The sequence below is a fragment of the Halichoerus grypus genome, chromosome 6 (assembly GCF_964656455.1).
Source record: "Halichoerus grypus chromosome 6, mHalGry1.hap1.1, whole genome shotgun sequence".
Taxonomy (NCBI): Eukaryota; Metazoa; Chordata; class Mammalia; order Carnivora; family Phocidae; genus Halichoerus; species Halichoerus grypus.
In genome coordinates, this window is record NC_135717.1 from 141,231,054 (window position 1) to 141,259,043 (window position 27,990).

General features: G+C 36.6%; 1 protein-coding gene across 2 annotated transcripts in view; it reads left to right on the forward strand.

The window, feature by feature from the left end:
• Window positions 1-1,574: 1,574 nt before the first annotated feature.
• OTOGL (otogelin like) overlaps window positions 1,575-27,990 on the forward strand; it is a 126,456-nt gene continuing 100,040 nt past the window's right edge. For both annotated transcript variants that reach the window (XM_078074123.1, XM_078074124.1), the window contains exons 1-10: window positions 1,575-1,650; window positions 2,685-2,724; window positions 3,687-3,735; window positions 8,498-8,564; window positions 10,210-10,308; window positions 10,573-10,727; window positions 14,938-15,059; window positions 18,310-18,515; window positions 23,760-23,887; window positions 24,252-24,358. In XM_078074123.1, the coding sequence (XP_077930249.1) occupies window positions 1,575-1,650; window positions 2,685-2,724; window positions 3,687-3,735; window positions 8,498-8,564; window positions 10,210-10,308; window positions 10,573-10,727; window positions 14,938-15,059; window positions 18,310-18,515; window positions 23,760-23,887; window positions 24,252-24,358 (1,049 nt within the window). The remainder of the gene's footprint in view (window positions 1,651-2,684; window positions 2,725-3,686; window positions 3,736-8,497; window positions 8,565-10,209; window positions 10,309-10,572; window positions 10,728-14,937; window positions 15,060-18,309; window positions 18,516-23,759; window positions 23,888-24,251; window positions 24,359-27,990) is intronic.

The following is a 27,990-nucleotide window of genomic DNA, read 5'->3' on the forward strand; positions in this document are numbered from 1 at the left end:
GAGTAGATACATATTTTTGGACCGATATTTAGGGTGTAACCATAAATAACTAAGCCTATCTGTTTAGAATTATATTAATTCACTGTCTAATTAGTTTAAGAGTAATGAATAAACTTCCAATAAATATTTATTAAACATATACTATACTTCAATTATTTAAACCTATCCATCAAATTTTAAAATGAGATGTGCAAGTGTGTGTATGTGTCTGTATAGATAGGTGCATACATAGCTACTTACAATTTTAATGAATTATAATGTGTTTTCATGCTAAAAACATGAACTTATAGGCAAACATCTTCCCTTCGCTCATGAAATTAGCAATCATGTAGGCAGTGGAAATGAGTTAAGATCATTTAGAACAAGAGTGAAAGATCATTGAATTTGGGACACAGGCAAGGAATTGTTTATATAATAGATACTAGGCATGCAGTATAATAGGATATCAAGGCTACTTCACAGGAGAATGAAAATTCTTTGCAGAAGAGGTGTCTGAGTACAATAAGATATTAAGAACTAACTGCTGTGCTTTTCTGTCTCACAGGTATTTCCCGTGTATTTGACATTCTTTACTACTGTGTCCCCATCCGGTAAACGAGCGTTATAATAGTGCAGGTAATGGATGGAATCCGCTATAGGGAATGTGCTCCCCTTGTATAAGCATGGCTTTCACTCATTTATGGGGCTCAGATCATCTCTGTAAGGTTCATTATGAAATATGAGAGCTGTTCTGTGATTCCCATCTAGGTAGTCAGTCCATCATTTCCAGAGAAGAGTATGCTTCCTGCTGGAATAAGAAGTCTTCCTTTGTTATCTCATTAGGTACCCATCATAGTGGATGGAAAAATGGGGTGTGAAGGGAGGGTCTTCGGGGCTGGGTGAGTTACTTTAATTTCTTTGTAAAGTCAGATATTAGAATATCGTCTTCTTGTGTTATTTTCTACTTGTGTGCCAGAATGTTTAACAGGACGATGTGTGGGCACAGGAATATGTCAACTTAAACTACATTGTAATGGGACTTGAGTTGAAAATATATGCACATAATTTTAGTTTACTTTTAATTTCTAAAGAAAAAGTTACGAGAACACCTAGACATTCGAAAAATGATTGATAGGATTTTATTTCACCTTTTTTTCAAAGGACAGGTAATTATTTTAAAATAAAACACAGATAATAGACCAACAATTAGGAATAATGGTTATCCTCTGAGACATCAGGAGATAACAACAGGCTTTTTGTATTTTTGGTGCTGCTGTCTCTAGAAGTTGTAAAGGGCTAATATAGCCTAAAAAGGTGTGTGATGTGCAGGAGTGGGGTAGGGTGTAACTAATACGGGCTTAGGTAAGCAGCGGCCATGCATCACTAATGAGACACTCAGCCAAAGGTTTGCCAGCAAGCTCTAAAGCTTCAGATGCTGTATGTAGTTAGAAAGACTGGAATTTCTTTTTGAATTACTTTATTACAAAGTTATATTTATAAGAATTTGAGCACTCTACACATACGCATACTTCTAAGATGCCATCATAGTAAAGACCAACAATTTGGTTGCATTTCAGGAGAAAGGCTCCACTGAAATGAACATTGTGAGGAAACTCAATTTAATGATACCTTGGAGTCTATTCTTGCTTCATATACTGTTTTCATTACAAGGTAAGAACTTATATGAAATTTTTACCTTATTTTATTGTGCTTTAGTCTCCTGCAACTGATAGGAACAGCACTTTGGAGTCATTAGAATGGATATATACCAAATGACACCCAGACCACCTTTTTGAAAATTCTTAGTAATGTAGATAATTTGGGACTTTGGTTTTAATTTTTTGAGTCTTTTCTTCAAATATTAAAATTAGGCTTTTATCATGATAGGAACTATACTGGAGGAAATTCTGATTCTAATTTTTTCTTTTCTAAAAGATGATTTAAAATAGTTTTCTGTATAACTTAAACATTTGAATTTTATAATAAATAAAGAGAAGTTGAGTACTTAAACTTTCTTCATGTCATCAACCCAAAGAATGGTAAAAACTTGTTTGTAAGAAGGACTTTATCATTTAGGGCCACAAATTATTTTCAATTATTTTTATGGCAATTCTATTTCTAAGTTAATGTTTATAAAATATTCTCATGAGGAAAGCATTTACTTACATTTACTTGGTAGATTTTAATCCCTGAAAAGAGCTGTATATTTTGGAGCTTGTAGGGGAAGTGGGAGAAATTACTGAAATGTAAGACTAGCAAGGTCATGGACCCTATCTTCCAATCCTTGTAGTGATTGAAATTCCAAGGAGAAAATGTCATAGAGCATTGAGAGCTGGAGGGGACTTTCAAGATGTCCAATACCATCATTTTTTTTGATGTGTTTGCTAGCTTGCTTAAGCTTGGCATTTACTAAGTGGTAGGACCAAGACTAAAACTTGGATCTCTGACTCTAATCCTTCCACTGTATTATGTCTCTATGAATCTAGGTACGCTGTTCCTTCTATCCAGATTAACAGTCCCACTAATGTCTCACAGGGAATTGGCTGCTCAAAATCCACTAGAAAATGCAAACTAACTCACAGCAAAACTCAGTCTAAGTTTTAGAATTTAGGTTAAAATGATCTGTTTAATAACCAGAACATGGGACCAAGATATTTGGATAATTTTTTTTCCCATTCTTATCTGTGTATATTTATCTCTGGCAGGATATAGTTGTGCATCATCCATCTTGACGAAAGTATCAAAGTGAGTATTTCTTGTTCTTTCTGTCCTCTAAAACATAAAGTTAATGGGAATGAGCATAGCTCAGCAGATAAATGTATCTGCTTTTGAAAAAAATAAATTAGATATTTTACAAAGTAAGGGCATGAGATGTGTTCTTTAAAAAGAGTTCCACAAATTAAAAATTATCAGCCATTCATTTCCCTATTTATGAAGAAAATTCTTTCTTTTCATTTTAATTATAAGATGAGTTCTTAGAGGTGTCCAATGACTATAGATACTAAGGAAATATTACTTTCACTTCAGTGATTTATAAAGAGGTTATGTTGGGTAATTTCCCCTTTTATGCTGTTATTATTAACATACATTGTTGATTTTAAATGTGCTATATCTTAACATAGAGTAAAGCAATATTTAATGATAAAAACAATAAAATTGTTCTAGCAACTAATTAATGAAAATCATTTTCGGACTAAACCGATCTGCTTAATGAAAAGCAGAATTCTATTCATCATTTGATTTTGATAGATCACAATTTGATGTGCTTATTCACATTAACATTAATCTGTGCTTTATGACACGGAAAGGGAGAGAAGTATCATGTTTGGAAAAAGTGAATGTGCTCTTGGCGAATACTTACCTCACCAGTTTTATGAAGTCATGTAGAAAATACCGTGTGTGTCGGTGCCACAATATTACATGATTTTGTTTATTTCTCTATCTTGAAATTCCTTCCTAAAATTCAGTTCACATCAGAGATTGGAGAGATCCGGGGACACTCTTGAATTTTGTAAAATGAGACAGCACCACCACCCAAATCTAACCCCTCCAAGAGGGGAGGGGGACCTTTTAAATGTTAAACCAAGAAAGACCTCTTTGATAAAGTGATGGAAATCAGGAGGAAAACATCAGCTCTCTCCTGGGAAAGGCTTGTTCAGGTTGCCTAGGGGCCTTTGACTATACAAGTTCTTTTTGTTTTCTTCCAGAAACGGGTTTAATGAAAATCGACAGAAAAGAGCTCTTTTAGCAGCACAGGTAGGTTATGCATCCGATGGAGAGAGGCAGAGAAATAATCCACTCTGCTTTGGGACTCTGCTGTCACTTCAACAATGAGACCTTTGTGAAGGGGAATAAAATGCTAAAAACAAGACAGGACAGAGAAGAGGCAGAGTAACTTCTCTACTACTTTTCTGCAACCCTCAAATTCATGCTTAGTTCACATTGACTTGTTCGCTCAAGTGTTTTTTTGCTGTTCACCTCAGTTACCTACCGATAGGCTCACAGCACGTGTGGGAGATATAATCTCATCTACTTGCCAGAAATTTTTAATTGGTTTAAAAATGAAGCGTGCGATCAGAGCAATGACAGTCGAACAAACACAAGTAAGCAGGGGCAGAGAAAGGTATACATGTTGCAAAAGGGCATCAGAGGTGACCTGGTGTCCTGACAGACAGCTTCATAGTGTCTGACAAATCGCAATGACAGACACTTCTGGAGAGGTAACCTTTATTTTTGGAGAGACGTGTAGCACTTAATCTGAGAAGGCCCTTTTGCCCAGGTCCCCTTTATATAAGGGACGTTGGATAACATAATTGCAGTATTTTTTAAACTCTGATTGGAATGTCCAAAGAGGTGGGTTAGAAAAATATTTCTCTGTAAAAGATAGTTGGGAAAATAGAGCATCCTAACTTAAAGGCATGTATGGGAAAGTAATGTGATTTGGGTATTTATATAGCAAATGGCTTATGTATTCAAGGAGGCCTTTGTCAAATCCTGAATTGCAATCAATTCTGCTAGTATTTTCTGGTAAATGCCTGAATTTTTATATTTTTTTGGTGTTAAAGAGAACTGAAGATGGATTTGACAATTTAGAGGACAGAACTAATTTATTCTTATTCAAAATAGAAAACTTGTTTTTTTGGTACTTAAATGGACAAAAGATTGGAATGGAAACACTTTTTTTTTTCCTTAAAAAGAGTGTTTTGTGTACTTAAGTACTTATGTATCATGTGAAGTGGTTAAAATGGCTTTTCTCTGAGAAATTTAACTACGTTTGTCAGTTGACCATGTTAACCACAAAAAGACATCAGCATGATTCATTAGAAAATCCAATTTTGAAAAAACTGCATTTTGATGAACCCACCAGTGTCAAAAATCTGTGAAATACACCCCAAAGTTGTCACATAAAGTGACCTCTGGATGGGGTTATACTGTTGTCCATTTAGATATTTCTAGAGTGTGTCTAATTTACCCCAAAGGAGTTACCTTTGGTTAGTAAGTGAGGAACACACTTACCTTGTCCTGACTTCGCTTTTAGAGAGAATGAAGAGCAGCCATCTATACCTGCTCTTCTATGTCCTGCAGCGAGAGAACATGCATCAACATTATGTAACATCTGAACAGGTTTTAAAAGAAGAAACGCTGAGGGCGCCTGGGTGGCTCAGTTGTTTAAGCGACTGCCTTCGGCTGAGGTCATGATCCTGGAGTCCCGGTATCGAGTCCCGCATCAGGCTCCCTGCTCAGCGGGGAGTCTGCTTCTCCCTCTGACTCTCCCGCCTCTCATGCTGTTTCTCTATCATTATCTCTCTCAATAAATAAATAAAAATCTTAAAAAAAAAAAAAGAAGTAACCCATTAAAAAAAAAGAAGAAGAAGAAATGCTGAAAAAGGACAGTGAGGTCATAATCATGCGTTGCACTGTTTAGGATTGAAATTTCATCTGTCGTAAGGCATTTCTTGTCCACTGACTCACAACTGATGCTCTAGGAATACGGAGCATTGATGGGTAGATTATCTATGCAAGTAAGGATTCAGAAATATGTTGGCAATGAGATGAACAATGAGCCAGGAAAGGGGAGACACGGACTCCTGTCAGTGGTGTATTTGTGTGCCACAGTGATTTCTCATCTAAAGACAGTTTCTCTGTGCTTCTCACCATCCTGTGGAGATGTTATCAGCAAGGAGGAAGAATTGGCTGTCATCTTTTATTGGTTATGTGAATGTATGCACCCGCTGCCTGGAATTCTTTTGCATTTGTGTTACATTTCAAAATTTGTCTCCTGAAAGCAGGTGCTGAGACAGACTTAGGGGCAGCCAATTTATTTGGGGGAAGTGCACAAGGGGGGAAGAGAGAAAAGTGAGATCAGGAGGGGAGTGAATCTTATAGAGTATGTTAAGGAAGGGCTTCTGGGGCTCAGGCTTGGTGGTGGCCCTCTGAGGAGTCATGTAGAATGAGTTGTAGAACTGTTTCTCCAAGGGATGGGAAGAAGTTGGGGTACTTATCTACTGATTCCTGTCTCTCATTGGTTGAGGGTCACCTCTGGGGGGCCTTCTAGCCCCACGAAGTCATTTTCTGTGGTTTCTCCTGCTTGGATTCTGCACTGAGGCAGAGAGAGAAAGAAGCCAGTACGTGAAGTTGAAGGGTCTCGATGTGCACAGAAACCCAGATGCAGGTGGGCTGAGAGGATGTAGAGGGAGATTCAACAGAATCTTATATAGTCATGGTTCTAAACAGGCTTGGCAGGCAGATCATTCCTATTTGAATAATGCCTAAATTCAGTTCAGTTGGTATTTGTTGGTGACATTCAAGAGACCATGCTAGAGACGTAAAATGAAGAGTGGTACTTATTGTCTAGATACTTAATGCCTTGTGAAGGTAGGCAGGTAAAGAAGTCATTTCTGTGTAACTTGTTTGAATCTAAGATGCCATCAATTATTTGCCATTATTTATAGGACTCAAAAATAAAAGTGCTCCCAATTATAAATGTAAGATGCCGTTCTGAGTTCAGGTTGGTTAAAAAAGTAAAAGCTATGTATGGGCCTTGTCTTAGCATTGATGAAATGTGGAATGATGCATGGAACATGTGGTCATTAGGTTGCTGAGGTAACTAGGATGCTTCTGTGGCCGGAAGGCTGGTGTGTTGAGCACTTGTCATTTCCGTGGAGGTGTAGCCTGAGTTGGGTGAGAGGATATGGAACCAAAAAATTTATGTATTCTAGCCTTGGTCTATTCTTGTCTGATGTATTCAGTTTTTGCCCAATAATAAAAATAGGTAACATATTTACAACCCTTGTGCCTGGCTCTACTCTTGGGGCTTTACTTACCCCATTTCACTGAATACAATTCTACTTTTATTCCATTTTATAGATTGGGAAACTGAGGTTATGCAGGTTAAATAATTTGTTCAAGGTTATAAGCCTGTATGAAGCAGAGTTGAAGCCTCTATACAATTTTAATGAGCATCACAGATAATTCGCTGGAGCTGAAGTCAGATTTTGGTGCCCAGGAATATTGGTGGCTGTGCTAGAGGTAGGCAGTTGGAAATAAGATGGCTACAGACAGGATAAGATTTGCTGTTTTGGGGGAATCAAAGTCAGAGGCTGTTGTGAGTTTAACTTACTTTGAAGACAGAGGCGGAGGCAGAAAGGGGAGATTGAGCAGTGAGGATGAAACCTGGGAGGAATGAGAACAGGAAACAGTGAACCTGGAGGCATAGTGTTGAGCAAGGGGTTTAGAAAGGAGTGTTGAAGTTGAGAGAGAGTGTGGGAGTCCTCTTCTGTGACATGGGGCAGCTTTGGCTATTAAAAGAAAAAGTACTTCACTGGAAAATGCCAAAATAAAACTCTGTGTGTGGGAAGGAGACCAGGATCCATTGAGGTAGGACTTTGTACCTGAAGTCACATTCCCTATCACCCCTTTCTTCTTGTCCTTCACCCTTTCCAGTTTTTCTAACAACACCTGGTACTCAATTTGCAATTATGTGGCAGATTTTGGGAGTGTATGTTCTTCTGACAAACATAGAAATGCTATTTGAAAGGACATTGCTTCAGACCATACCCTAAATAGTCACTGAGTTTGAATCAAAATCCTTAATTGATTAGGTTTAGTAATCCACAATTATTTGCTACTAAGCTATATTGACCTCCAGAAATCTTAAGGTTTATCAGGGTTGCTTAGATTAATATAAATCTCTTTATTGCTAATTCTTATGTGTGAGGCACTATGCTGGAATTTTTACATACATCATTTTAATTTATTTTCATAACTGCACGATTAAGTAGATACCATCATTCCCATTTTACAGACAAGAGAAAGAAGGCACTAAGGTTAGGAAATTTTGTTGTTGTTATTGTTTAAGAGGTTAGGAAACTTGCCTAAGAGTATGGACTGGAAGAATCAGGACTCTCATCCGGGTCTGTCCGATTCCATAATTCATATTCTTAACCATTACCCTAAGGATGTGGGGAGTCTATAAAAAGATATATTTGAATGTTCTATGAACTTCAAAGTGTCAGTTCTTTGGAGGCTGAAGGGGACACACTCACACTGCAGCAGCAGAAGCTTCCGTGGATGGTATCCTCACAGATGCCTCCACAGGCAGTGTGGACGTCCCTGTCTGTTGGTCCATCAGCCCCATGCATTTTCTCCAGACCCGTCTGCACTTGGAAATACCAGGGTAGAGCTTCTTCTGTAGGCAAAGTAGTCAGTTAATGCAAAGATTAGACCCCACCCACGTTCTTTTTCAAGGAGGACGGAAAGGCAGGAGAAGAATGAGCTCAGAGAGGATAAAGACTCGTCAAAGTCAGGTAAGAGGCAAAACCAAACCTTGAGGTCAAGTCTTCTGACCACAAAGGGCTCCTCTGGGAGCCACATTGAAATTGCCTCCAGAAGCCAATGAATTAGAGTCAGCACTTTATAATTTCTGTATCTGTAACAATTTCCCAGACTTCCTGATTTGCATGTGGGGCTTGAATTAAATAATTTAACTGTCTTGAATTCTTATTTCTGTCTTTCAAAGTTGGAAGCAACGTCTCCAAGATATTTCTTCCATGAAGCTATTAACTGGGGTGAGAGCAAAATAAAAGGTCAGTGTCACACCTTCGTTTTTGTATTGGCTTTCTTAAAAGTCCCCTTTGAGGGATATATTGAATTAACTATTGCCATTTAATGCAAGGAGGAAACTGAGCCAGGGTGGTAATAATAGTAATAGTTAAGTTCACTTCATGTAGAAATTTGAATTACGTTTGGAAATAAGCAGCGTTAAACAATTAGGTTAGGCTGATAACTATGTGATCAGGAAGAACTATCACTGGGTATCAGACAAGTTTTTTCTGAGTCATTAACTGGCTCCTTGATTCCTCAGCATCCTTATTTTTGCTTACCCATTTCCCATTTTCATTAAGCAGAATGCTGATGAGAGATTAAACTTTAATTCAAATTTTTCATTTTACTTAAAATAACAGCAATTCTTGGCTAGTTTTGGCTTGATACTTGTTTTCAGGAGAATAAACAGGGCTATAAATAAATTTTTGAAGGAGATACATGTGTTTGTCTAGGTGTTTAGATATTTATTTATTTATTAGATATTTATTTATTATAAAAATGTAAGATTGTGATCTAAGATAAGATTTAAAGGGGAAAAAACTGCATTTAAATTTGTGAAAAATGTAAGTTTTTACCTGTATTGATAATCAAAATTGAAACAGCTCATTTTTCCTCAGTTAAGATGTACTTAGAGAGCTGTAGGTCTTTAAATGTAGAGAGGCATTTTAGCTCAATGGATCTTAAAGGACAATAGGGTTTTCTAATTCTTGACTTGGGCAGAATTGTGGTTAAATCATCGCAGTTAGTTAACTACCTCCCAGGACTTTAACATATTCCAGAGAGGTAATACTTTATGGTGACTCAGAGATGTGTTCTTATTCTCTTGATGTGTTACTTAAATTCTTCCTGCTTGAAATTTGCCAAGTGCTCCTTGTCCTCTCTCCTTATTAGAGGAAAAATTTTCACTGTGATTCATTTGCATTTTCAAAACTCACTCAGGAGCTCATAGTTTCTTGCTTCCTCTTTTCAACAGAATCTTTTGGGACAATGTTTCTTTCCACAAAAAAGAATATTTTTGGTGATGGCCAGCCATGACTTTGGTTTAGACCCCATTAAAATTAAGTATGGGTCAGAAAGAATGTATTATTTGTAACTGAGCCTGAAGATTAATTAATACACATAGTTCGAATGAAATGTTTAATTCTTCTCTTCAAAAATGAGAGTTTCCTTTTGGGTTTTTTTATACTTTGGCTGATTCCTCGAGCTAATGATGGACACTATTCTTTAATACAACACTCATTCCTGGAGTTGGAACCCTCTGGACGTGCAGCTGGGGCCAAACTCCATCAACGGAATCTTCTGCAGCTTGTGCATTTCTGGTTCTCATCATCTGGGACAGGGATTCCTTACATGGGAACTTGACCTTTCAATTGCTTGAAGGAAGCTAACCTTTGCTCTCAGGGTAGTTTGAGATGTGAAAGCCTGTCTTTCTTGTTTCACAGCACACATAATGAAATAAACTAGATAGAGACTTGACAGGCTTAATTCTTTAGCTCATCAAGGCAAGAAGCCCAGGGTTCTATTTGAATTAATAATGGTTACAGTTAGTCCAAGCTAAATCTTGACATATTATGTTTACAAGAACTGATGCACGCCAGAAGATAACTTATCTTTTTTGTCCTTCAGGTTCTTGTCCTCATGAATGCCTTAACGGAGCTTTCTGTTCTAAGACCGGTACATGTGACTGTCAAATATTTCAGGCACTTGGGACACGGTGCCAGATTGGTAAGTTTCAGGGATACTTGAGAGAAATTATAAGTCAAGGAGAACTTTAAGGTGTAATTGGCTATATCAGTGTTCATGCACTGGGAGTTGGGGCAATCATATTGTGTATTAACTCGAGTGTCCGTAATTCATTCCTATAACTTAGAAACAATGTAAAAGAAAATGTACATGTCCACTTTCCCTTCTCACTGATCTCACTGAACCTTGCCAGAAACAGGGCATAATTTCTTTGATTCTACTAAATCTTATCCTATTTCTTTTCAGTGCCAAACATGGGCCATGGCAGAGATGGGATTTGCAAAACATGGGGACAGTACCACTTTGAAACTTTTGATGGCATTTACTATTATTTCCCAGGAAACTGTTCTTACATTTTTGCAAAGGACTGTGGTAATTTGGAGCCTCGGTACACTGTATGGGTAGGTGATCCTAGGGCATAATTAACGTAAAGATTTTTTTTTCTCCTGGCAAAGTCTGTATTTTTAAAGGACTGGATAAATGATGGAAAATATATAATAATCATAGCACGAATACTTGGGGCTCTGACTAGGGAAGAAGGATTGGTTCTTAATGGGATGGACCCAATTTGTAGCTAAATTGAGTCTATTCTATTGAGATGGAGCTTTGGACTGGGAGAAGAAGGATTTGGATCCATGTGGGAGAGAGTTACAACAATGCAGAATGTCTGTATCACAGATGTCATAATATCAACTCCAGTTGATATCCCCATTCTTCAGATTTTATTTGAACATTTTGAAGAGGGAACGGGTTTGGGTGCTAACCAAATTGCTCATACACATTTCCTTCCTGACACTACCATTGTGATGTACCCCCAGATTAATTTTTTTTGAAGGCACCCCTTAGTGTGAATCAGAGGCTGGCATTCAGGAAATGGATCACAGAAGCAAGGCCTGAGGACATAGAGACAGGCAGCTACTTACTAGGTCGGTTCATACTATATAATTGAGCTCAGAGAGTTAGTGTTTAACTGAATTCTTGATTTGGAAGAATTCCTAAGAGACAGCTCAGAATGCAAGCTGCAGAGTGGCTCTACTTGAAATAAAAAAAGTCAGGGACCTCTTTCCCTGTCTCACTCTCTTCCCCTGACTTTCTAGCTATCTCCAAGCAGAGTCAGGAAACAGCTGTGCTATCCTGTTCAAAAACTAGAACTCTCCATAGGCATCATTTGTTTGAACCTCTGTTTTCTTTTTTCCCTTCTAACTTAAATTGGAGTTGCCTAAATTCTCCTCTCCTAAGTGGTGCAAATCTTAAAAAGTAGGCCTTGAAGCTTTTTAAGAGCATCAAAAGTCTTGTGACCTAGAAAGGAAATGAGGTCTATTGAAAGTTAACTTGTGGAGCATAAGGATAAAAAATCCTCTGTCTCTTTAAATAGGGAAGTGAGTGGCATGCATCTTCAGTATTTACAGGGCTCCTGTTTTCAGTGCCTTATTGTCTGTTACTCCTCCACTCTCTCACTGGGTTTATCACTCAAACACCTTCTGACTCCCTCATTGAAATGTTCTTGTCCAGGGTCTCACCCTTCTGAAGAATAAAGTGTCAACTAGATAATCTATTCTTTGATAATAGCACACAATGCTGAACTGTGCTCCCGGAGCTAATTTTGTTTCTCCTTGGCTCTGTTTTGGCTGGTGGAATTTTCTTTCTAGGCAACAAATCCATTTGCTTTAAATGTCATCTTGCCCCTGATCATAGAAGTAGTTCACCTTTCTTGTAGAAAATTTGAAAATTTCGGAGAAGTCTATAAAAATAGTGTTAGAACTAATGTGATACTGACTGCAGTCGATGGACCTTTGGGCTCTCTCCATCCTTTGGCTATTGTTGATAATGCTGCTGTAAACATCAGGGTGCATGTGCCCCTTCAAATCTGTATGTTTGTATCCTTTGGGTAAATACCTAGTAGTGCAATTACTGGGTCATAGGGTAGTTCTATTTTTAACTTTTTGAGGACCTTCCATACTGTTTTCCAGAATATTACTCAGTCATCAAAAAGAATGAAATCTTGCCATTTACAATGACATGGGTAGAGCTAGAGAGTATAATGCTAAGCAAAGTAAGTCAGTCAAAGACAAATACCACATGATTTCACTCATATGTGGAATTTGAGAAACAAACAGATGAACATATGGGAAGGTGAATAAAGAGAGAGAGAAGCAAACCATAATAGACTCTTAAGGTTAGAGAACAAACTGAGGGTTGATGGAGGGGGGTGGGGGATGGGCTAGATGGGTGATGGCTATGAAGGTGGGCACTTGTCATGATGAGCACTGGGTGTGGTATGAAAGTGATGAATCACTAAATTCTACTCCTGAAACCAATATTACCATATATGTTAACTAATTAGAATTTAAATAAAAATTTAAAAAAAGAGTTACCACTGCTAATGGCTTCACATATTTTCCTTCTACTCTTTTTTTTCCTCTGAATTTTAAACACATTTATAATTTTGAAATCATACTGTGTATAATTTTCTATCTTAGATTTTCATTTGGTAATTATGTCAAGAACTATCTTCCATGACAAATATTCTTGAAAAACCGAAATTTTGTTAGCTGTATTTGTTCCAGTTTATGGGATATTCAAATTATTTACTTATGCCCTGTTTTAGAAATTTAGATTTTAAAAAATATTTTCAGTATTTTAATAGACACGTTGATCAACGTCTTTATGCATATATCCTTTTTATATGCCTGATCATTTTCTTTTTCTTTTTAAATTTAATTTTACTTTTATAAAAATAATACATGTACATAGTTTAAAAACTTCATCTAAGGCATCTGAAGCAAAAATGTAGCCCCTGCTTGCCTTCACTCACAAGCCTAGCTACAATCTGGCTCCCCAAAAGCAATTACTTCAGCTCTTTAAGCTGTTTCTTCTGGCTTTTATATTACATGCCAAAATATGCTATTATTTCTTTATCTTTCAAAGTTAAGCCTTAATCATTTCCTGCTATGGAAGATGGAATCATCTTTGTTATATCACTTTTCCTGCCCCTAACACACACACACACACACACACACACACACACACACTTTCCTTCCCTCCTCTTTACAGGGTTGTATCACCATCTTAGGTTAAATTATATGTGGTTTATTATTGTCATTTACATATTATATATATATATGAATTCATATAAATATTATTTAGAGCTGAGCCCAATAGTTTATTATGATTTTATTTCTCTTCTTTGTGCATTTGTATAGAGTTAACAATTATCCCATTTTTTGTTTATGACATTTTCTATACTCCAATCACTAATTTTTTTTTCTTCAAACTCTCTAGCTCCATAAATTTCTTCTCAGTATGGTCAGATATTTATACTTTCTTTACTTTTGAATCTTTGAAATTAATTTTGGAATAAAGTAAGAGAATCTAACATTCTTCTCCTTCCTTCTCTTCTTGTTTTCTTTATTCTCTCTTTCTTTCTCTCTCTTTCTCTCTTTTTCTTTCTTTCTTCCTTCCTTCCTTCCTTCCTTCCTTCCTTCCTTCCTTCCTTTCCTTCCTTCCTTCCTTCCTTCCTTCCTTCCTTCCTTCCTTCCTTCCTTCCTTCCTTCCTTCCTTTCTTTCCTTCCTTCCTTCCTTCCTTCCTTCCTTCCTTTCCTTCCTTCCTTCCTTCCTTCCTTCCTTCCTTCCTTCCTTCCTTCCTTCCTTTCTTTCCTTCCTTCCTTCCTTCCTTCCTTCCTTCCTTCCTTCCTTCCTTCCTTCCTTCCTTCCTTCCTTCCTTCCTTTCTTTCTTTCCAGTAAACTAATTCTCCCATCAAGTTTTGAGAAGTAATCTTTGTCTTCCCTAAAATATTATTTTATTTTTAGAGCAATTTTATTTTTAGAGAGGTTATTAGTCCCTTTTGCAACCTTTAAGTATTGCATTGTGTAGAGCTCCATTTCATGAGTCTCTAACATGACATGGACATGAAAACTACAAATGTGTTTCTTTGTGGTGCTCTACTGTCTTCCTGTCAGAACTGATTTTTTTCCAGTACATACCATGTATCTTTAGAATAATAAGTCAGTCAGAGAAAGACAAATGATTTCACTCATATGTGGAATTTAAGAGACAAAACAGATGAACATATGGGAAGGGAAAGAAAGATAAGATAAAGACAGAGAGGGAGGCAAACCATAAGAGACTCTTAACCATAGGGAACAAACAGGGTTACTGGAAGGGAGGTAGGTGGAGGGATGGAGTAATTGGGTGATGGGCATTAAGGAGGGCACTTGAAGTCATGAGCACTGGGTGTTGTATGGAACTGATGAATCACTAAATTCCACCCCTGAAATGAATAATACACTATATGTGAACTAACTTGAATTTAAATAAAATCTTGAAAGAAAAAAAGAAGAATGTTGACATTCAACATGTAAAGATTCAGCTCATTTAAAAAATATGCTGAATTAATTTATACTTTATAAAGTTAATTTTGTTGTCCAATTTCTCTGTTAAATCTTTTTTTTTTCTCTTGAAAATCCTAAATGTAGTTGTTATTTTGTAAAGTGTCATAGGTCTAACAGTGCTGTAGAACTGTAGATAGGCATTGTGACTTTGGTAAATCAAATGAAGGCCTACATATCTGTTGTTGGTTCCTACGCTTTCTTTTTTTTTCCCCCTTCAAGGTTCATAATAGCCCTAAGTGCCGTGGTTCAGTGTATTCCTGTTACCGATCAATCAGCTTGTTCTTTTCAGACCAGGAGGAAATTCGAATTTATGGGCATGAAATAAAAAAGGATGGAATCAGGTAAGATATGATCAATGATATAATGAAAATAACACCATGGATTGATAGAATTTCCAAACATCTCATGCTTGGAATTGAATTATGGGGAATAGGAAGAAAGGATATCTTTCAAACAATAACCTTAAAGTTATATCATACAGACATTAAAACTTCAGCAAACTCTGAGGCCAGTCAGGTGACCAGAATCTAACCAGTTTAACCTCCCTAATGTTTATGCGGGATACACTTAGGTTTGCACAGGTACAGATGAGATTATCATGTCTTTTTCTAACAGAGATTCAGGAGAAATTTTCATAGTTCAATTCTTCAATTATACTTGCCCTCTTTCTTAAATCTTTTCTCCTTCCTTCCTTCCTCCCTTCCTTCCTTCCTTCCTTCCTTCTTTTCCCCCTCCCTCCCTTCCTTCCTTCCTTCCTTCCTTCCTCTTTCTCCCTCCCTCCCTCCCTTTCTCCCTCCCTTCCTTCCTTCTTTCCTCTCTCTTTCTCCCTCCCTCCCTCCCTTCCTTCCTCCCTCCCTCCCTCCCTCTCTTCCTTCCTTCCTTCCTTCCTTCCTTCCTTCCTTCCTTCCTTCCTTCACAGTAACTTAAAATAAAACTAAACCTTTGGAAGTCTTTTCCAAATGTGTATGAATGAGGTTTGGGTGTCACTTGAGACTTTCCGTTAGTGTTCTGACAAAGACTCAGAGCCAATAAATAACTGGACTTCTTGAATAGATCAGAGAGAGGCCCAGTTTTGCCTTCCTAGCTACCAAGAATAAGACCTGAGAGTTTTGGGGAAGGGGATGTTTATTAGTTTGAAGAAGGGTTTTATATATGTAAAGCAGGAATACTGTGGAATAATTATAGAATTACTCAATTTTAAATATTTCTTGGCTGAATTATGCCAGAAAAAGTAAAATGTGGGACGGAAAAATTCTATCATTTAGAATTCATTTAAACCCTGGGGATTCTTTCCAGCAGAATGGCCTTACCAACCTCTGTACTTTTTTCTCAGTTTAGATTCCTCAAGGGGCAGAAGGCAATAGCATAAAGGGTTTGGGATGAAGCACCAGGGAGCCAGGCACTGACCTAGGCTTTGTCACAGTCAGGGGACCCCAAGCAATACCTCACCTCTCTCAGCCTTATTTTCTTGATCATTTGGGTTCTGTACTTCTCATTTTCTTAGAAAAGAAAGCTGAGCCTTTTGAATGGGAAGATAATACAATTGCATATGTATTTCTTGGAGCTGAATTTAAATAGTAATTTAGAATACCTTATATGGGTTTTGGGGTAACATAATGGGCTCCTTAAAAAATTATTATGTTTTATAAAACAAAAATGCCATTCAAGTAGATTCTTAGGAATGCTAATTCTTTGTTAAATCTCAGAGAAAATATTTCTTTGAGGATTTCCATTTGTATGATAGATTCCATTTAGGTATGATTTGTATGATGGAAAGAGGATGGTTTTCTTATTATTCAGCTAGTTTGTTTATAATAATGCTGCACCTGGCCCAGGGCCTAACTCAAAGCAGGTGTTAGAGAAGTATTTACCAAAATCAAATCAAATCAAATGTGCAAGGCTCTGCAAATTTCACCTTACCTCTCTGGACTTTGGTTCTTTCACCTGTGAAATGAAGGGTTTTGGTACATATGAACCCATGAATAATTTTCAGCATTAATTTGTACATTCATTTTAGTTTGCATTGTGAATGTTTCCTGACTAGGTTGTGTGGAGTTTTTCTTAAATTTATGGGAGACAATCTAATGTTTACTATTATCCCCCATCTCTACTAGCATCTTTTTATGTTATACACAGCTGGATAATCACAGTTAGGCATCTTTTATTTTCAAAAATTATATATTTCATCAAATTTGCTATGAAAGAATCAAATGACAAATGACCAAACCAAAAAATATCCACAGCAGAACAACTGTATCTCCATACACTTAACATCCTGTAGCTAAGAAATATCTTTATAAAACATGATTTACTTTTTTTCAAGTATAGCTTTTATAAACTTGCAAATTTAAACGATATTACTCATATTGACTTTTACTGTGAATGTAATAGGGAATTTCTTATACTTATAATTTTTAATAAGAATAGATTATGGTAGTAGTTAACCAGAGTCATATTTATCCTCTAGTGTAAAGTTTAGTTATTTTCCTATTCTTTTAACTAATTCTCCATAAAAATAATCTGCAACCAGCTCTGTACAAGTGGTTGCAGATATTTTGAATTATTTCTTTGGGGACTATCACTTTGTTAATGAGTGTGTTTGATTTTATAGTTTTTGTTCCTTGGAGCATGCTCTTTCTGGAAAGGAACTCACTAATTTGAAGTTTCTGAGAGAAATGTATGAATATACCAACTAACCTCCCTCCTCACTCATATTATAGTTTATAAGTTTCATTTAGCATGGCTATTTTAATAAAAATGATTTTTTCCTTCTGTCTTCTTAATTATTAGCACCTGGTCTTTTCTGTAATTTTCGTGGATGGAAGGACACCAGTGATTTTTCAAAAGACATTGGGTCAGGAGTTTAAATATTCAGTGTGACTCTTGTTTAAATAGGCTTAATTTTATCCAATTTAAAACGTATGAATATAACCCCTATGTAATACTGTAAGACAAAGTATTTAATATTCCTAATAATGTACTTTGCAGCATTAAAAATGTAAATTCTAATTAATCATGCCCAGACATTTTTCTTTTGGAAAACAATGACTTCTACTAAGGTGACATTTTGGGGATAGGAGCTCCTATTTCCTTACAGCCAAGTTTAAAACAAAATTAAACAAAATCAGAACTCAGTGTGTTCACATATTTTCACCATTGTTTCTCCTTACTTCAAAATTGTTGACCAGCATTTTTAGATTATCTTGTATTCTCTAGATAAAAATAAATACATTTAAGCTCTCATTGTTCTAAATAGACAAGGTTATTTTCCAGATTTATAAAATCACTGATATTTAGCAGAAATGTATTTTTTGTTGGTTGAGAGAAGCATCCAGTTATATGTAGAAAATCTTTACCAGTGGGGGAAACAGGTACCATTTTTGCTTGTCTTTTTATTTCAATATTAAATTTTTCCAAAATGTTGAGGTTTCCTCTAAGATGGTTGCTTGGGAAATCTAGCTGCATAGTTTATTCAATAATTTTGAATAATAATGATCTTTTATTTAATTCTCAGTCACCAAGAAAGAAATCGATCATCTGTAATGAATTCTTCATCATAATTCTTAAATTGCCTTTGTTTTATTTTTCAAGTTTAACATTGCCTCAGACTATTGGGCAGGTTTTCATCGAGAAACTAGCTGACTATATTTTGGTGAAAACAACCTTTGGTTTTTCATTGGCTTGGGATGGAATATCTGGAATTTACCTCAAACTGTCTCAAGAGCATAAAGGGAAATCGTGTGGTTTATGTGGAAACTACAATGGCATTCAATCTGATGATTTCATCATTCAGCAAGGTGAGTGTAGTGGAAGAAACGTGTGGTACTTCTGAGGTCTTCTTCCTTCACTGATCAAGCTATTTGTATCCAGAAGGGTACAACTTCCCCTAGGTTGGGTAAAATTGGTGCTATCACTTGCCTGCTATAGTGATTTTAAGTGAAGATTGAATAGAAACAGGTTTGTGTCATTCAGAAAAGCCATAAGCTAGTTTACATTTACTAAATTAAGATACAAGTCTTACTCATGTAACAAATATTAAATGAGCACTGACTTTATGTTAGACCCAGTTGTAGGAGCTTGGGATACATCAGTGAACAAAACAAAGACTCCTCCCTTGTCTGGGCTTATATTTTAGTGATTCAAACCCATTTGAGACAAATTTATATACTTTTAGACAAAAGATATTTTGCATCCAGTCTATAGGAATGGATTTATTGACTACCAAATAATGGTTTTGTAAAGATAATAATGTGAACAGAACTTATGAAAGTTAAATAAGAACTTGGAAAGTTTTTTTTATCATGTATAATGATGTACATATCATCATTTATCTACTTATACTAAGTCATGAAACTAATCTCAGTGAGCCGTTAAAAATGGGTTCTGTTTCAATTGAGATACTAGTGTGCAGTGGAAACAGAATAAGACAATCTTAGGACACAGTTATGATTTAGGTCCACACTTAAAGGTGCAATAAAGAAGAATACTGTTCTTAATACCAGCACACCAGACTGTGAATCTTGCTCCAACACTTACATGTTGTATAACTTAAGGCAACTCATTGAATCTCTCTGATGCTCAGTTATTTTCAGCTGTAAAATAGAGATATAATCTGAGTTCAGTGTTGTCAGTAATAATAATAATATACCTCGATACTATTTACAATAACAGTTAATATGGGCAAGTAGCTATATTATTCCCAACCCTGACACCATCCTGTAAGGTGGCTGGCATTTTCTTAATTGTACAATGAGGATACAAGGGGATGTGCCCAATGCAACACAGCTTGTAAATGGTATTGTCAGGGTCGGGTTATAAATCTGACTGACTTCCAATCCCATGCTTCGATAAATGTGTGAGAAACTGACTTTTAATCTGGAAACTGACTTTTAAACTATAAAAGTGCTATGTCATACTTTTGTTTTATAGTATAAAATTCAGAGAGAAGTGTCACCCCTATGTTGTGTTTTAAGAGACAGTGAAAGTCCTACTTAGAGTCTGGGTTTTGGAGTCAGATTGTGGGGTTCAAATTCTGCTTTGCCCCATATTAAACTTCCTAAATTTAATGACATAATAATAGCATGGAGTTGCAAGGATTAAATGAGATAATCCATGTAAATATTTAATCCAGTGCCTGGTACATAGCTAATACTGAATACGTTTTAGCTAATTTATAATCATCTCCAAGTGTTCTCAATAAGCCTAGAACGGAGCTAATAAGAAAACATTTGATTAAAGACATTCCTTTAAAAGGCCCTTGTTAAAATGCAAACATTTTACCCAAGATGGATAATGCATCGTCAGGATTAGTTTACTAGCACTGAGAGTAAAGAACAGGGTTCCAAGCAGTCAATTTTCCTCCTATGTACAAATGAAGATAATAGTAATGACCCTGAGAGCTTCCTAGCCTTTGAGGATCAAATGAGAAAATGGGGGCACCTGGGTGGCTCAGTCGTTAAGCGTCTGCCTTCGGCTCAGGTCATGATCCCAGGGTCCTGGGATTGAGCCCCGCATCGGGCTCCCTGCTTGGTGGAGAGCCTGCTTCTCCCTCTCCCACTCCCCCTGCTTGTGTTCCCTCTCTCGCTGTGTCTCTCTCTGTCAAATAAATAAAATCTTTAAAAAAAAAAATGAGAAAATGTAAGTGAAAGTGTTCAAAAAGTCTGTGAGCACCACACAGATGTATAGTGTTGAGATCATAATGAACTAGTGTTTTCAGTTGGATATTTAGAATAAGGGGATTCACAAACTTGGAATCTTGAGACTATTAGGAAGTAGGGTTTTAGACTCAGGCGGACCAATCAGATGGTCATTATTGATTTCTTTTTCTTGAGTATCAAAGCTTCATGAAGAAAATAATACTCAATTCAGTTCTCCGTGTTAGAGTTAGGAAAGACAACTGTGGGCAACTTCCCCTGGGGCATCTGGGGAACATGGTACAGAGGTGAGGATAGAACATAGCATCTGCTCTTGCTAGAGGCAGAGGGACTGAACTAAGGATTTGAGTTAAGTATCAGACAAATTTTAATAACCTGGAACATAAAATGGTGAGATAATTGGGCAGCATGCAGAAGAGTGTTAGCAGATTCTAGGTGGTAGAAGACCGGCAGGAGGCAAGGGGTCTGAATTATGGCTGAATTGGCAGAAGGCAAGAAGGACCCTGCGAAGTAGGTAGGAAGAGCCTAAAGAGAGATTTCAGCTTTTTCATAGTTTTATTTGGTGCACAGTGTAAAGCAGAGTAATAATAATAATAATGAAAAAACAAACACAATAACTTAAAAGGATGTGACAAGAACCTGCCCTCTGATTTTCTCCCATTCTGTAATAATGCAAGAAAATGTCTACAGAGAGCTGTATTACCTTTAGCTTTAACATGCCTAGTATTTTTTTGAAACTCAGCCTGTCCTTTGCTGATTAGATAAAACTTTAGAGGCACTGAGGTAGTTTGATTGAAAGCCATTGAATGCATAGTTTCTTAACAGTGATTAAAATTGTATTTCTTCCTGCATTTCTACTATTCTTCAAGGATGACTTCACAAAGAAATGAGGCTTTTCAGAATTTCTGTGGATATAGAAATATTTTAATTGATTGTCTCATTGAGATTCTGGTTCCATAATTCATGTTTACAGCTAGCTACACATCAAAATAGAAGCCCTGGTTTACTCTTGTTTTTCCCAACGTAGTAATTAATAATGCCTTATTTTCACTCTTAGAAAGTGTTCCAATATGTATAAGAAATTACTTTACTTGTAGTGTATATTATATGAAACATTTTAAATTTAATTTTGCAGGCTTCCAGACAACTAATTGATAATGGATTTAAAGTCTCATATATAACCAACTTTTGTGACTCTTTTATTAATGTGATGTCATAAAAATAGCTAAGGATGTGGTTATAAGCTGGAATTAAAGTGAGCTCTAAAGGACTGTCCAGGTTGTTTAGTTACATTAAAATTTGTGTATAGATACTGAAATCAGTGGGCCTTTGGATAATATTTTCAGTCCTACAGACTTTTCAAAAATGATGATGTTTTGAAATGAAATGTGACTATAAATTTACTTAGAAGTAACACTGGGGGCACCTGGGTGGCTCAGTCGGTTGAGCATTGGACTCTTGGTTTCAGCTCAGGTCATGATCTCAGGGATCTAGTACAGCCTGGGGCTCTGTACTAAGTGGGGAGTCAGGTGGAGATTCTCTCTCCCTCTCCCTCTGCCCCTCCCCCCACTCACGCTCATTCTCTTTCTCTCTCTCTCAAATAAATAAATAAATAAATAGATAGATAAATCTTTTTTTAAAAAAAGTATATTAGGCCAGGCCGATGCTTGGTTCATTGTGTAACATTTCCAACAATATCAGAGATAATGAGGTGGGCCAGACAAACTTGAAAGCTTTAGGATTCTAATAATCTATTTAAATTTTGAAACCTCCCCTTTTATTCATTCATTTATTTAGCAAATGTATTTTGACCACCTACTACATGCCAGATACTAAACTAGGAATAAGCAATAGGAGCAGCTTTGACAAACTGTTGCCCTGTATGTAGAAGACAAAAGAAATAGAAACAAACTAAAATATAATTTTTGTGAGCAATAAGGCTATGAAAAAAATAATTTGGGAAAGATTAAGAGCAATAGAAGAGTATGTGTTTGGTCGTATTCCAGATCATGTGACAAAGAAGACATGTCTGAGGAAGTCATATTAAACAGACACCTAGATGAAGTAAGGGAGAAAGCAGAGGGAAGATTGGAGGGAATTTTGAAGGATGGGGAGCAAAAGCAAGAGCAAGGTGGGGATGAGCTTGAGTGGAGAACAGTAAAAAGCCACTGTGACTGGAGTAGACTGAGCAGGGATAAGAGTAGAAGGGGTGTCTGGGGGTGGTGTGTGAAGGAGGTGGGGAGTCAGGGGAGTGCAGGAGCCAGATTAAAAAGTCTTCCAGGCCACAGTAAAGTTTGGGATTGTACACTAAGAGAGTGAAGCATTCTTGTAGATGAACTCCCACAATCTCCCCAGCAACTGGTATTAACGAGTAGGCATGTTCCTATCTTGAAGATGCTGAGAGAGAGTGGTCAAACATTTGGCTTGAGATTTCTTATTCCAATGGTGCAGAAGCTTGTCATCAGTGGTAGACTGCATAAATCTAAGTGGTGAGAAACCTAAAGCTCACATCTGACAGTTGTCTTAGATGAAACTTGGAGATGTTGCCTTGTTGGTTCTGCTATGTCTTTGAGATTTTAGATTCAACCTTTGTCTGAATGTGGGGCAGGATTAATTTTCATGTGAGGCCCTGAACCTGTTTTTGGGCCAGGTGCCAAAATGATTTAAACTTGATCTGAAGCAGAGAACCCAGAATGCTCACCACCAACCCCCTGTCTGCTGCTGCCTGCATATTAGCTCCTGAATCTTGCCTCTGCATAATGCTGGGATAGACTCACGATTCTTTAACAACCGTCTTGAGCACGTTTAGAAACACTGTTGATCATATTCAGATGAAATAGATTCACTTCTTGGTCTTCTCTGGGTGTCTTTTCCAGTCTTTCATTGTTTGTGTGGCTGTCTTCTGGAATCTCCACAAAAGATGTTTTTTTATTGTTGTGTACCTCAAAAATGGAACCATGATTTTAGCAAGGTTCTGACTAACGTCAAATATAATGAGAGGGCTGTCAGAAAAATTTCATACCAAACTTTTACTTATGTGTCTTGGTTTTAGGTGTATTTTCTCCTCTCTACAACACACTTAGGCTAATGAGTGCTTTACGGCGTGTATGTTGTACCATTCACTTTCAATCCTTCCTCATGTTGCTTCAATGATGTTTGCTTTTTCCCTTCAATGATTGGAACTTTTATTTGGTACTTACACTTTGTTCAATGTATTGTTTTTATGCTAATGTAATGGTATATTCTAATATCACTGGCAATCATTGGAATTATAAAGGTATTGAATTTAACTTTTTGACCAGGAAGTTTATGTTAATGAACTGTATTTATGTAAAGTGATGCTAATACACATATTTGTGTGTGTGTGTGTGTGTGTGTGTGAAATAGAGGACTATACAGAAGACATTGCCATGTTTGCAAATAGTTGGTCGGTGCAAATTCCAGATGGCAGCAAATGTGTACCCACACTCTCAGATTTTCCAAATCCGTGCTCCAGTGGAATGCCAGCATTTGAGGTAAATTTGATGTGAAAAGTTTGGGCATGTTGGCTATAATATACATATATTGTATTTGCATATTGAATATTAAGCACTTTTAGTGCAAACAGGACGTAATTAAACTCTGTAAAATTCAGGGAATGTAACTGCAACAAGAATAACTCGAAGATATTTCAGAAATTGTGAATGTAATGAGTTTCATGAGAGCAGTATTCATTGTGTAAATAGGTAGTTAGAAAAATGGTGATTAAAACCTATAAGCATAAATTACCTTCCCTTTCCTGGTAAGAATGGAGGGTCCTGCCAATAGATCAGTAGAAAAAATGAGAGTACGCGTGTGTCATTAAATATGTTCTGCTGACTGCCATCCTCTTCCACACAGGCCATCTTCTTCAAGTGTCAGATTTTGTTGCAGTTCCCTTTTCTGAGCTGCCATGAGTATATTGATCCGTATTTGTATATTGCCAGCTGTGTTAATGATCTTTGCAAGTAAGTGAAATAATTAGTGCTCGTAATTGAATTTTCTTTATCCAAAAAGAAGAGCAAACACCACTTCTGTAATGTAGCCCTCTCAGCAGTTCACAAAGTATAATGGAAGCAGAGAACATAAACCGTACTAACAGCTATTAAAAGCTTGCTGGATAATATGTACGGACTAAATGCTTTATGCAAGAGCATGAAGAGAACACAGCAATTCCTAAGTATAGTTTGTACCACTGATCCCTTTTGGGAGTTTAGAGATGTCAACAGATCCTTTCAAAATAATGTTTTGAAATGCACAAAATCAAACACACAAAGTTACAAAAGAAACAATTATTGAAATAGAGTTATCAAAATAGTAAAAGAAATGAATTTATGATATATGTGTTTTTTAATATGCCTTTCAAGTCGAAATATAACTACTATTGTTTGACATAATGATGAGTGTAAACAATATTTGGGATATTTGCAACAATTGTAATAAGAAATGAAAACATTAAAAATGAGGTATGAGATATCCTGTTGACAAGGTCATGGATATTGCTAAGAATATTGTATGTGTTTTCTATATGAGTAATTGAAGAAAATGCTAAGTGTCAGTTGGGGATTAGTGAAAATAAACATGTAATTTTCATCCCATCCAAGGTCACCCAACCCTTACATTTTCTCCCAGGTTAGGAACACCTAGACTAGATGGTTGTCTAGGGAACAAATTTAGTGGGACCATCGCATATGTTCATCAATGCGGAACTTACTATAGATTACCTATTATTGGAATCTTTTCTACTATTTTTTTCAAAAATTTACCAAGAGTATTTGATTAACCACCTTGAATGTTCAAGAATATCTCAAGAAATTTTAATAAATCTGCATATCTTAAAGCGACTTAAGAAGTGTAAATGATACATGGGAACTTTGTTGTAAAAGATTAGACTAATTTTTGAGTGAAACCACTTACGTGTCATCTTATAGCTTGTAGCTTGTTAAGAAGTTTAAGTTTATCAAAGGTAATAACAAAGAGAGAAAGTTGAGATAATATGAAATTATCTTCTTTATAACTATCCTACCTTAATTATTGGAGATTATTATAAAAATAGTGAATATAATGATATTTTTCAGATGTTAAAATAAACTTATTTGGGATTCTTGTTAATTTTGAGTAGAGTACAGTTATATATTTATATGTATAGTCTCTAAATGTTAAGGTTTTATGAACTAATGCAGGAGTGTTGAAAGAGCTCCCCATCTGCCTAAAATATTGGGGACTGACCTAACTTAATACTTTACAATATTCTGTTCCCTATTTGCTTTTATTTTTTACTTAAGCGCTCTATTGTTACATCTCTGCCCTTTTACTCAGTCTCTTTTTTAAGGATCCCCATAGGTGGTCCATGGTTTTTAATTTAGCTATGTATATGGAATTAGAAATTGTTCTTATTCCACCACAACTCATTCTTTGGCCATTCTCCACTAGTCTTTTCACTTACCTTTGGCATATTATCATCTTTAGCGCCCACTTCTCAGGTCGACTGGATGAAATATTATTTGGCAGATCCGGGAAAGTCGTTTTCCATTTATTAGTTAGGATATTGTTTGGCTGCTTCAGTTGCCAAAGTATCAGTGGCTTAAATTAAATTGAAGCTTTTATTTCTCGTATATAAAGTCCAAGCTTGTAAGTGGTCCTGGGATCATAGCATGTGTCCGCTCCATGAGCTTTCGATGACACAGCGGTGCTATTGCTGTGTCATCACCAACCCCCACTCCACAGCCACACCTTGATGCAAGGACAGATGGGAAATATTGTCTTTGGCTGGGCAGCCCTAAGCTCAGCAAGATCTTGGGAGTTCTAATACTGATGAGAAGCAGGCTCTGGAGACAAAAGAGAGCCTCTGTTATGATCACTTCATCTGAAATTTCATCGTTGAAGAATTAACATTTTTGTCTTTCGAAATTATGATATTTGTAGGCTTTAGATTCTGCAATACAGTTGCTTTCTCCAAGGCAAATAAAAATAGCAGCATAGAGAAACACATTTTACTGGTTGAAATCAATCGGTATCTTAAGTGATATGTTGGAGGTGAAGGGGCCGGGTTTGGGGGCAGAGCAGGCATGCAATACCAAAAGAAGGGTGTTATAAATCAAGTGAGTGGGCCTTGATTAAATGGAAGTGAGAGGCTACCTTAGCCTCTTACTTGTCCAATATTTCACCTAGGACTAGGCTTACTTACATCCCTTTTCCCCTCAAGGAGATTCTCTTCATTTCTTATATTATGGGATGGCACCACTAAGATCCTGTATCAGGAGAATAGAATTGTGAATCTGCTGAACACAAATTAATTTCCTGCTTGCATTATGCTAATATTTTGAATTCGATTCAACACACATTTGCTTAGCAGCTATTCTGAGCTGAGCATTGTGCCACATCTTGGAGAAACAAACAGTTTAGACATGGACCCTGTCCTAGGAACGCACATTCTAATGGGGCAGAAAGAGGTCTCCAGCAATGACACATGCTCTAAATGTGAGGTGCTGTGGCTGTGGAAGAGAGGATTGTTGGCTTTATCAGGGAATGCCCACCACAGCTCCATAAAGGAGATGACATTGGAGTTGGAATTGAAAGGATGATATAATACCAATCTTTGAATTTATGCCCTCCTGTTTCTGCTTTTATGAATGATAAACCTACCCTTAGTTTGTTCTCTATACTTAATAGTCTCTTATGGTTTGCCTCCATTTCTTTTTTTTTTTTTTTTTCTTTCCCTTCCTTCTGGAAGGGACGTGGGTAGGGAATGAGCTAAATGTGTGATGGGCATTAAGAAGGGCACTTGTTGGGATGAGCACTGAGTGTTATATGTAAGTGATGATATCCCAATTCCACTCCTGAAAACAATATTACACTGTATCTTAACTAACTAGAATTTAAATAAAAATTTGAAACAAAAAATGATAAACCTAGCAGCAAGGAAATGCTTTTAACTTTGCCACTCCAAAGTCAATTGATTTAAAAACAATTATTATTTAATGCTCATTTTCATTATTAAAGTTAATATCCAAAATGGAGCAAATAAGTTCATTTTCCCCTCAGTATATTGGAATAATAATTTATTTCTTGCCCAATTGTTGTGAATTTTCCTGTGATGCCGTATGTCAAGGGCCTGGCATGGAACCTAGAGTTAACATAGGTACTTAAGAATCAAGAAACAACAGATGTTGGCGAGGATGCGGAGAAAGGGGAACCCTCCTACACTGTTGGTAGGAATGAAGGCTGGTGTGGCCACTCTGGAAAACAGTATGGAGGTTCCTCAAAAAGTTGAAAATAGAGCTACCCTATGACCCAGCAATTGCACTACTGGGTGTTTACCCCAAAGATACAAATGTAGTGATCCGAAGGGGTACATGCACCCCAATGTTTATAGCAGCAATGTCCACAATAGCCAAACTATGGAAAGAGCCAAGATGTCCATCGACAGATGAATGGATAAAGAAGATGTGGTATATATATACAATGGAATATTATGCAGCCATCAAAAAAGGCTGAAATCTTGCCATTTGCAATGACATGGATAAAACTAGAGGGTATTATGCTAAGCGAAATAAGTCAATCAGAGAAAAACATGTATCATATGATCTCACTGATATGA